Below are 12123 nucleotides of genomic sequence, written 5' to 3'. Positions count from 1 at the left end.
TGTTGAGGTAAAGCAATATATCAAGTGCACATGCCTCAAAAGGCCATCAAATTTCATATATCATTCCCTGTGGGAGTCAGTCACACCCATCATGTGTTTATGTATGCATCGGACAAATGAGTAAAAATCATTTCAAGGCCCATAAATGTGATGAACGTGAAGGGTCTGAGTGCATGAATTAGGGGTCACTTTGACTCCGCAGCATTAACCAGCAACCAGTCTGTCATAGTGTGAGTCAGCTCTGACTAAAATAATTATGATATGTTTTTGCAGAAAGAGCCCAGACCAAACCCAAACCTAAATGTCAAGTATTTATGTTCTGGGTTCTGGTTGTTATGTTTATAGGAACAAGTAATTGATATTTATATGTTGTATTGTTGTTGTCATATTCTCATTGTCATAACATCTTCTGTTGTTAAAGTCAGCATGAATTGAAAATGTATCCTATTGTCTAAAATGCATGTTATTAAACAGTAACACTTTAATTTAAAGTGTTATGTTACATGTACTTACTACAGTAATAACATTAATTATATTCAACTAACCCTCAACCAAACCCTAATCCTACCCTAACCATATTAGGTACATGATGTTAATTAATATTAATCTGTACTTAAATGTATAATTACACTGTAACAAGGGCACCTTCAAATGCCATTACCTTCAAATACATTTTTCGACCTTCTAATTTTAATCAAAATGTCACAACTTGATCCTCCAGTGAAACAAACTTCCTCCAGCTCACATTCAGATTTGCCTCCATCCAATCAACAATGGTGGATAGACCAAGTACATGTCCTACATTTATTTTAATAACTCATTTCACTTGGATGTATGTCACAATACAGATGTTTTGTATTGAAAATGTTGACCGTTTCTCCTGTGCTGCTTATCATAGTCTAGCACTGAAGCTGTCTTGTTATGTTATGACAATTTGTGGGTACTTGCAATGCTATCTCACGTACTTTTGCATGCATTCGTTTTATTTTCCATGAATAACAACTATGATTTGCTCTGAGCTCAGAAGATGTATGTAGCACAAAAAGATTCATAACTGGGGATGCACGAAGTGGATACAGTATTTACATTTGCATCTATTCATTTAGCAGACACATTTATCCAAAGCAACAAACAAATGTCACAATACATTCATTGTAAGGAGACAATTATGTTGTCTTTACAAAATCAACATTGTATTTGTATTGCACAAACTGAGGTTTGGGCTTTTTCAACATTACAGAGACCAACATTTCTAAACTAATCTAGTTTTCAAACTACTCCCACTACAACTCAGCACAGATCATCAGTCTATTCTGACTAAGTTTGTCTTTCCTAACTTATTGGACTTTCCTGTGGCAGATGATAAAAATCCCCAAAATCTGAGACATTAAAGATTTCTGACATTGATAACGACCAATCACAGTCAGGAATGTTTTATTAGATACACTGCATTGCCAACGGTATTGGGACACCCCTTCCAAATCATTGAATTCAGGTGTTCCAATTACTTCCATGGCCACAGTTGTACAAAATCGAGCATCTGTGCAAGCAGACTGCTTCTACAAACATTAGTAAAAGAATGGGTTGCTCTCAGGAGCTCAGTGAATTTGTGAAATTTCCTGACTACTAAATATTCCACCATCAACTGTTAGTGGTATTATAACAAAGCTGGAAGCAGTTGGGAACAACAGCAACTCAGCCACGAAGTCAATAGCTCAGTAACTTTCTGTAGTCAATAGCTACAGACCTCCAAACTTTGTGTGGCCTAAGATTATCTCAAGAACAGTGCGTAGAGAGCTTCATGGAGTGGGTTTCCATTGGCGAGCAGTTGCATCCAAGCCATACATCACCAACTGCGTCGAATGCAAAAGCGTCGAATGCAGTGGTGTAAAGCACGCCGCCACATGGACTCTCAGACTGATCTCATGAAATGGCGCATGTATGACATGCCAATTCGTATTTGCATTTTTGGCGTGCTATCAACACGCATAATCTATGTGGAAACAGTTTGGGGATGGCCCCTTCTTGTTCCAAGATGTCTGCACACCAGTGCACAAAGCCAGGTCCATAAAGACGTGGATGAGCAAGTTTGGTGTGGAGGACTGGCCTGAACAAAGTCCTGACCTCAACCCACACCTTTGGGATGAATTAGAGCAGAGAATTTTCTGCAAAAATTCGCCATAAAAACACTCCTAAACCTTATGGAAAGCCTTCCAAGAATAGCTGAAGCTGTTATAGCTGAAAAGGATTGACCAACCACATATTAAACCCTACGGATTAAGAATAGGATGTCATTAAAGTTCATGTGCATGTAAAGACAGACGTCCCAAAACTTTTGCCAATAGTGTATGTTGTATTTTAATATGTTAAGGAAAATCTATACTTTACATGGCACATTCTACTATTACGTTTGTTGTAATAATGTTAGTTTAAAAGGTTTGATCATGCCCTTAAACTTGTTTGTAAATTCACAGTGTGACTAAAGAACATAGCACAGAAATGCACATACCTGGAATCAAATTATGCTACAGTAATCTGGAAAACAGTTGACCCAGGCAGAAAACAAAGGTAGCCTTGTTCTAATGTTTGGGGATTTACATTTTTTCTCTTAGCAGGAGTCAACTTGGATATCAGAGTTGTAAATTAGAGCAGAAGTGTTTGCCAAGATAGGCTATTTCACTCTGGACAGATGTATAGTACATAATGTTGTCTTCTTCAGGGCCTCAGTAACTGAGAACTGAAGTCAGTTCATCTATTGGTTTCGGAGACCCTCTTTTGTCCCTTGAAAGTCCAGGCCACATAAACCTTAAGGATTTACAGTTCACATCTGTAATATTTTCCCAGTTACTCCCATATCCCCTGAATTTGCTGCTTATTTATGAACATTCAGGATATATTTCCTAAAGGATGAGCTGGCCAACAAGGTATTTAACCTCGGCGACTCTGTACAGAGCCAGAGGAAGTTATGATTTTGATTGTCTCTTTGACTGACCATGAATTTTTGTACAATTGTGTTATGTTGTAACAGCTGTCATGCGTGATATGCACATTAGGACATCGTACATTTTGTTGTTCATGACTTTCTTAGGGTACCCAAAAATGTAAATTCATGAACATTTATTAACATAGTCATGAATTACTCACCCTCATTTCATTCCAAACCTGTAAGAATTTCATCTTCGGGACACAAATGAAGATCTTTTTATTAAAATCTGAGAGATTTCAGTCCCTCCATTGACAGCTAACTACCACTTTCAAGCCTCAGAGAGGTAGTAAAGGCATCATAAAAGTTATCCATGTGACTCCAGTGGTTTTACCTGAATTTTATGAAGCAAAGCAAGTGCTTTGTTAGCACAAAAAATATAATTTTTCCCATATTTTTTTTTTGGTCTATTTAGTGTTTGTTTATTACTAGAAAAAATATCACTTATAATTAATTATAATAATGTAATAAAAACTAAATTATATTAGTTTAAAAAAATAATTGTACTAGTAATAATAATAATAGGCCTATTATTATTGGATAATAAAATATTTTGAAAATGCATTATTTTTATTATTCACACTGGTGTTATTATTCTGTACAGTTTTATTAAAATATGATGAAGTATGGTCAATATATTTACCAAAATAATGAAGTGCTGTGTCGTATAATGCCAAAGATACGTATGTGGTTTGAAATCCTAGCAAAACTGTAGTCATGTGTCATCAGATTTAATTACACTGTGCCATGCCATCATGCGCCATGCTGTGGTTCTAATCAATTGTGATCTGTTATGACTGAGAAAAGTCTGACCTTTGACACAGGTAACTAAAGACTGGAAGAGATGGTGTCTGTTCAGTGCCTCTGCTGGAGAATGATTAACATCTGTCTTGTGTCTGGATTGGGCTACGAAAGTACCGCTGCATTCTCCACCATTAATCATCAGTTCAGGACAGGTCTTATCAAGCAGACGTTTGAGACTCCATGTACATTTTCTTTGTAAAAACACATCTGACCTTGGGCAAGGACAAGTTTGATTAATTGGCTGATTGGATGAAGGTAATTTAATTTGAATGTGTCCCTCAGCAGCTGTAAAAAGATGAAGGGTGGAATACCTCCTCATGAAGGTCACTGCTTGTAACCTGTGAGGGTCCTGCAACAGGCTTGTGTGCATACGTGTGTACTTATGTATGTATGTGTGTCTATCCCTCAGGAAACATGCCTTGTTTATTTTCTAGTACCTAGGTAATCTTTAACTGTAAACTTTGTCATTGTTTGGTCCACTCACCTTGAGCAGAGGTGGAATTTAGCAGGAAGAAGCAGTGTTGTGTTTGGGTTTAGTTTTTTCAGTTAGGCTGATTACTAGGGTAAACTCACGGCACCCTCCAGCTCAGGCGAGGAGATTACTAACCATGGGGCTGCAGAGGCGCTGCCATCTTTACATAAAGTTCTGACTTTCTCTTTTAACTAATACATTTACTATCAAAAGAGAACGTTGACTATCAACAAATGTTCTAAAGTAAAAAACGTTTTTATTTCGGCCATGAAGATCTCAGCTTTGTGGGTTCTAGTGGAATGTGCCTGCAGAGTTCTTGGCATCTCGACTGCTGTAGGTAGGACTGTCTTTTCTGTTCTTTTGTTGGCCATTGTTTCACTGAAAGTGCTATACGTTACCTTTAAATAATAATAATAAAAAATATATGTTACCAGTTGCATCAAGAATGCATGGGTGCCTTTTTTTTACCCTGTGATGGACATTTGGAAGTCTGAAATGTACATTTTGTGCTCATTACCCAAAATAACCGGCTTTAAAATGAGGGAAGGAAAGGCACAGTTCAGTGTTTAGGAAATGGGACCCATTTAAGTTGAAATAGAGGGTAAATGTGTAAAAAAAAAATAACAATATCACTGAGATTCCAACAATTACATTCAATGGTAAACTTGAATACCAACAGGAGTTTTGTTTTTATTAAATAATAATAATAATAATAATAATAATAATGGGACTAATATATATTACTTTATTTATTTATTTATTTTCACCTGATGGAGTTTTGGTTCCTTGCCATTGTCGCCTTTTTCGTCTTTGGCTTTTGGTTTCCCTAGTTGCGGACATTTAATCTAACATTCAACAATATTATTGATCTGTCTGCATTGACACCATTTTATGATAACTGAGCTGGATGATGACATCACCGTTTTCTCCAGAACGGCTATGTATAAATTAACAAAATAAATAACTTTTTTTACAACAAAAACGAACGATCACTGAACTTACTTAAGCTGGACCATGACACAATTTTCTTAAACAAACTTGGTTGCATTATTTTTCTGTTATCACTGTAAAGCTGTAAAAAGCACTCTATAAACTAAAAGGTGACTTGACTTGCCTCTTAAAATGTTTTTACTTGTTATAGCCTTGATTATCTTGTTATCTTGTTATCTTTTCAAGGTGTAATGTGAATAAAACAAGCTAGTATTATGAATTACATGATAATAATACTAGGTGTATTTACTCATTTTTTAGTAAGAAAAATACTTTTTACTTATTTCATTCACAAATCTGATAAAAAAATGTTTCAAAATGTTTTTGCGTTGCACAGAGATCTGTAAAATTCTCACACATTTTAAATAACACATGTATTGTATTTTATTTATGATTTGTACAATTGTTTCCAAAGCCAGGGGTTAATTTTGGTTTATTTGCCCAGCAGTGGTGTATGACAAACCTGACATCTAGTGGCCACAATACAAATTGCATTCCATTTTTGTGAAAAGTCCAAAGATTTTGCCTGCTATTTAAATTTAGAGTTTGAAAAATAAATTTTTATGATAACACCAATTCTCACTGTTAACTAGTTATATATGCTACTATATCTGCTACTTTTATAGTACCTAATAAAGCACATATTAATGGCTTATTCTGTATGACTGTATTGTGCATCCCTTAATCGTCCCTTATACCTAAACTCAAGGAGTTTTTTAGGCAAATTAGGCAAAATTCATAGTTAATTGATAATGATTTCTGCAGGTTAAGTTGAATGTGTGTGTGTCTGTGTTGTCAGTGCTTTGTGCAGTGGGTGTAGAGACTCAGAGACAGGGGGAGTTCAACAGCTTGGCCATCTACCTCCTGTGAGTATAATAAGCTGCTGTGGAAGGTATAGCACAATTTTATTCATATAAAAGTTCTCTGAAACACATCTTCCTGTGACTTCCTGTGAATGTGTAGGCAGTGTTCCGGCTTTCGCGTTCCGTCAATATTACATTATTATAAATATACTGTATATACGTATATAAAATTAATCGATTTTTGACATTTGTGAATCTAGTCAGAATCGTCCACATCGCGATGCATCTACGAATCAATTTTTCCCCCACCCCTAATACACTCACCAAAAGGTTTATTTGGAACACCATACTAATACTGTGTTTGACCCCCTTTCTCCTTCAGAACTGCCTTAATTCAACAAGGTGCTGAAAGCATTCTTTAGTAATGTTGGCCCATATTGATAGGATAGCATCTTGCAGTTGATGGAGATTTGTGGGATGCACATCCAGGGCACAAAGCTCCCGTTCCACCACATCCCAAAGATGCTCTATTGGGTTGAGATGTGGTGACTGTGGGGGCTATTTTAGTGCAGTGAACTCATTGTCATGTTCAAGAAACCAATTTGAAATGATTGGTCAGAAACAATGCAAAGGTAGGCCGTAGCATTTAAACGATGCCCAATTGGCACTAAGGGACCTAAAGTGTGCCAAGAAAACATCCCCCACACCATTACACCACCACCACCACCAGCCTGTACAATGGTAACAAGGCATGATGGATCCATGTTCTCATTCTGTTTACGCCAAATTCTGACTCTACCATCTGAACGTCTCAACAGACATCGAGATTCATCAGACCAGACCATTTTTTCAGTCTGTCCAATTTTGGTGAGCTCTTGCAAAATTTAGCCTCTTTTTCCTATTTGTAGTGGAGATGAGTGGTACCCGGTGGGGTCTTCTGCTGTTGTAGCCCATCCGCCTCAAGGTTGTGCGTGTTGTGGCTTCACAAATACTTTGCTGCATACCTCGGTTGTAACAAGTGGTTATTTCAGTCAAACTATATTGTGTATAGTTCACCCAAAATGAAAATTTAGAGTTTTAGTGGCAGTACTACATTAAACTACTATAATGTTGAATATAATGTTTAATAATGCAATGGGGGAATATTTGAAGAGTTCAGATGCAAAAGCCTCTAAGTGCCATTTGAAATTTTCTTCTAAAATGATCATTTTTATCAAGCTTGTATATTTAAGTTCAGTTATTTTACTTAAATGGCAATGAAGATTGCCTATTAATTGTCATTTAAGTGAAATTACTGAACTTAAATATACAAGCTTGATAAAAATGGTCATTTTAGAAGAAAATTTCAAATGGCATTTAGAGGCTTTTGCATCTGAACTCTTCATTTGTGGGTCCTTATAATTCCAAATGTTTTATGTTACCAGTAAAAGGGGCCTACATTTATATAGTCAGTACAAGCATATTTGTATAAAATAATTCTGTTTTCAGCTTCAGAATCATGAGTATTTTTATTCTGTTGTCACTATTGTCCTGTGCATTGGGTTACTAGCACCAAGTCCAAGCCTATTCATTTCCACACCAAATGTAATACCACATTTTTGCAACAGTTCATTTTTTGTTAAACTTTTTGAATATATTATTCTGATACATACAATATTATTGCGATACTCCAAGTCATATGTCTTGGAGTTTCGCTATAATATTGTATGGTGAGTTCTGTATTGTGATACTTTATGTATCGAATCGCGGCATGAGTGTATCGTTACACCCCTAGTAAATCCATATAAATATACAGGGCTATTAACACAATTAATGCAAAAAACAGAAGTTCAAACACAAAATTCTAAAGATGGCTATGTGCTTGTTTTTAAAGTCTATAAGAAACATAGTCATTGAAGGCCACTGTCATTCCATATAGCTGGCAATACAGAAGCGCCTCTTGAGAATTGCACACAGATGGAGGCAAATGGGCCTCTTGTCCCAGATGATCTGATCTTTCTGGGCTCACAGCCAGACCAGAGAGGTTCTGGATGAACAACAGGGAGATATTTCCATAGGGATTAAGCGGTTGTTCACATGCATGAACACCAGAATATCATAAATAGCCCGAAAATGTGTGATCAAATATCTACTGAATGGTAATACAGTTAATATCTTCCTCTGGATAAAAAGCATGAAAAAGAACAAGTGATTAAAGTTAACATAAATTTGGACATATTCATAGTCCGTTTTACTTTATTGAGGTGTGATTCAGGATTCTCAATAAGAAAACATGTGAGGTGGGACTTGATTTGATTCTCCATGAACTGATTGCATTGTGAGAAGTGGCAATGACAGTTTAATCGCTCACCAAAAATATTAATAGAGTATGATTTCATCTGTTTAAACTTACTTTCTTCCTAACAAAATGTTAGGAATTTTATAAACCACTGCGTTACTCATATTTATATTCCCACAGGGTTTCCTCGATGGTGATCATGCTTTTTGAAGTTGCCTATTTCATTGACGCTCTGTTGGCAATGTGCCTTCCGTACGTACGATCAGATTATATGAATCATGTACTTGCTTGTGCGATTTTAATCAATGCATTTACTCATATCTGTTTTTCTTGCTTGCAGTTGTCCACCCACATGGAAGGTTTTCATTCTTTGGAAGAAGATGGCCAAAGTTGGAGGTTTTCAGAAATTTCTATACTACACAATGATGTCTGTGATGTGTTTCCTGCATCCAGTGCTTGCATGGCATGCTGTAATACCAGGTGCTTTCAATTTTTTACATAAATAATATATAAATAATTCTAAATGTCACCAAATGATAAGCATTACTGTAAATCAAAACAACTTAAATATGTAAATATCTGCTAAAAGTGAATTCTGACCAAGTTTAGGAACACACTATATGGGTTAACATGAATTAAGAAACTTTGCCTATACTTTACAGGAGTTATGCTGGTAGTGACTGGATTCTTTAACTTCATATTGAGCAAAAAGAAAAAGGCAGATCTGCCTAAAGAGTCCAGTGCATCGTATTGTGACCCGGCTCTGTCTTCAGTCCCAGACAGAGGGGACACTGAACACGTCTCTTTCTTCCACGTCATTTCCGGCAAACGAGCATCTTTTTTTCCAAGCAATAGCCGACTGCATGGCCCCACAGAGAGGGCTCAGTCAGTGAAGAATGCCCAACGCAAGAAAAGACAAACAGACAAAAGAAATGTGCACTTCATTGAGAGTCTCAGATGTAGTGATACTGAAATGGAAGAATACCATGAGGTGGAGCCAGAGGAGACCATGTCAGATAAAGCACCAATGATTACACTGTAAATGTGAGTGATATAAATCAGTGTAGGCATGACATGCTATGTGAAAAGTTAATACAAATACCTCTTCTTAGAATATAAGGAAAATATTTTTAAATCAATGTTGTAAACTATATAGGGAAATTCAGTTGGTACTACATCATTATACGAAAGGTTAAAATGAATTAATTTGTAGGCTATTTACATATAAATTACGCACAAGGAATTTTTTTATAATAACATTATAATAAATTTATGATGATAAAATTATGTTTCTACTCATTATTTTCATTTTAATATTTAAAGCTGCAGTCTGCATTTTTTCCTCTTTGTCGCCATCTCTGTCGAAATCTGCAATTGCAGTCATTCGTGGAATTATCAACTTTACGTGAGTTATAGGCTAGTTCGGCATGGCACAGCGCGGATGAACACAATGTTTGAGGAGAGTGTGCATCTGTCAGTCACCGTGCCGATTTGGATACTGGCATTCAGAATCACAGTATGACCAACATTAGAATTTTCACCGGAAAATGTCATCTGAACTAGTAAGTAATTTTGTTCTGGTTCTGACATTGGAGTAAATCGCGCTGATTAAATCTAACAATCGCTTATCATCACTCAAAATTGTGCAAATTATACTTTGTTCTCAACTTGTTAATGTTAACAACGTCAGCATTGCGTGACTACATGTAATGTCATTCCGATTTGTATCCATGTTTTCGCATGGGTCCGGGTGCAGTCTTTTTTTTCTGTAAGTTAGCCACTCCGAAGTCCGAACGAAGTCTTTTACATTTTACAGCGGGTGAATCTATTGTCACTGGTGATTGTCATGATCCGCCATCAAATTAATAAATTTAATTATATCCAACACATTCTCACCCCAAGGCGTCACCTTTGACCATGCTTCAATATTTGACGTTTTAGGCGCCCTTTAGCGTCACTTACATGACGCGATCCTACGGCGTCATCTAACTGATGCTAAAGGAAAGCGTCAGTTAGAGGACGCGGTTAGGTTTAGGTATGGGGTGGGGGTAGGGTACACGCGATCCTAGGGCGTCATCTAACTGACGCTAAAGGGCGCCTAAAGCGTCAGATATTGAAGCATGGTCAAATGCTTCCCAAGGCGTCAGTTAGGTGACGCCTTGGGAGTGAGAATGGGCTGTTATATCAAGTGCTGTGAGAAAAGGCTATAGGCTAAATCACCACCTCCAACATCCTCACACGCAATATAGCCGACTAGCCGAGACTCTTCTTTATGTGTACAGAATAGATGTGACGTAATGACGCAAAGACATGCTCGAATCTCCGGCGGAAATCCACCAGTACCACTGGAATTAAAAACATTATTACAAGCTTACCGCTTTGAATCAAGCTACAGCAAGCAGATAGCGTTGAACACTGACTGGTTATGAATTTTCTCCAATATGTATTTTTGATCATTTTTAACCCCAAAAAAGCAACGGACTGCAAAATTGTGGCTGTCATAAAACCAATTTATTCAAACATTCAAGATACAATGAATATGCAATTTAGTGCATAAATTTAGCAAAATGCTCCTAAGTTAATTGTTCTTGCTGACCTGTTTTTGGGCATTGAATTAATTTTCTAAGGTACAACTGAAACACAGATCGAACGAACGATTGCATGTGACAAGACATATTTCAGTAAGTTGTACTGTATCTTTCAATATACTTCTTATGATGTTCATTCATGTTTATTTCGTGTTGTTACAAGTAAAGCGGAAGAGATGAACTGCTTGAACTAAGGTGCTAACGATTTCATGCCACAAAACTCCAAAAAAGATTGTGACAGTTCGAAAGACGTCTATGGTCTCATCTCTATAAGATTTATTGTGCTTGCAATTTTACCCTTACCAACCACACATGAGGAAATCATACCTGGTACAGATTATATATATATATATATATATATATATATATATTATAATATTATGTAAAAATTATATATATTTATATATATATACAGTATACAGTATACAGTATATATATATATATATATATATATATATATATATATATATATATATATATATATATATATATATATATAAATGCTTACTATTGTTAACATAGTTCTTTTACAAGAAGCGAGCTCCCTATTTAAACACTTTTAGTCAAAGAGCTGCCTTTTATTCCAGTCTGTAACCTTAAGCCTGGATCTTCTGTACCCAGTCTCCATACGCCAATACAATTAGGAGATGCAATTCATCATACTGACCCAGACAAGAGGGTTTTCAGTCTAAAGACAGGACAGCAACCCCCCAAGGCGTAATTCCTCTCCATTAACCTGTATGGATGTCTTCAAAATCCTGAATACTTGAGTAATATAGGATATGCTGCATTCATGTGTTGTTTTTACTTCATGGAAAAAATATTCTATTAAACAATAAATACATTGCAATTGTGTCGTGCTTCTAACTGTGTTAATCGAATAGCTTCCATATTTTACTGCCAATATTAGCTAGTCGCAGAGCAGACATTGTTCAAAACAACTGGGGTGAAAAATCTATGAGCATGGGTCAGGCAATGATGCTTTCAGAATTACAAGAATTACACTCCCAAATAAACCCAGTAATAAATCTTTCTTGATCTTCTTTGGCTTAAAAATCACCCTTGATAACTACAAATGATCAAATACAAAATTAAAGCTATGGGAAATACCCATAAGCTCTTGTGGTTTAATGATGTAATTATGCCAACTAAAAGGGGGCATTTAAATAGCATAACTGTTATTTAAATTCAGAGATTTTAGCTTT

At 36.2% G+C, this 12123-nt stretch overlaps 1 protein-coding gene across 2 annotated transcripts; it reads left to right on the top strand.

Annotated features, from left to right (window-relative positions):
- The first annotated feature begins 4275 nt into the window (after nt 1-4275).
- On the top strand, nt 4276-10787 carry tmem72 (transmembrane protein 72). 2 transcript variants are annotated; one of them, XM_039671724.2, is made up of 5 exons: nt 4276-4592; nt 6049-6115; nt 8511-8582; nt 8671-8810; nt 8993-10787. In XM_039671724.2, the coding sequence occupies exons 1-5, from the start codon at nt 4559-4561 to the stop codon at nt 9370-9372; spliced, it is 693 nt and encodes a 230-aa protein (XP_039527658.2). In that variant the 5' UTR covers nt 4276-4558; the 3' UTR covers nt 9373-10787. The 2 variants fall into 2 exon arrangements, with proteins under 2 accessions (XP_039527658.2, XP_039527656.2); XM_039671722.2 differs by having other exon boundaries at nt 4278-4596.
- Nucleotides 10788-12123: the final 1336 nt, after the last annotated feature.

The sequence above is a fragment of the Pimephales promelas genome, chromosome 11, assembly GCF_988280905.1.
Source record: "Pimephales promelas chromosome 11, fPimPro1.hap1.1, whole genome shotgun sequence".
Lineage (NCBI taxonomy): Eukaryota > Metazoa > Chordata > Actinopteri > Cypriniformes > Leuciscidae > Pimephales > Pimephales promelas.
This window is presented reverse-complemented; position numbering and strand designations above follow the sequence as displayed.

Bases quoted from the DNA above. Each gene is read 5' to 3' on its own strand.
- tmem72 (XM_039671722.2), top strand. From the start codon at position 4,527: ATGAAGATCTCAGCTTTGTGGGTTCTAGTGGAATGTGCCTGCAGAGTT. The intron at 6,116-8,510 runs GTGAGTATAATA...ATATTCCCACAG, and splicing joins AGCTTGGCCATCTACCTCCT to GGTTTCCTCGATGGTGATCA. The intron at 8,811-8,992 runs GTGCTTTCAATT...TATACTTTACAG, and splicing joins ATGGCATGCTGTAATACCAG to GAGTTATGCTGGTAGTGACT.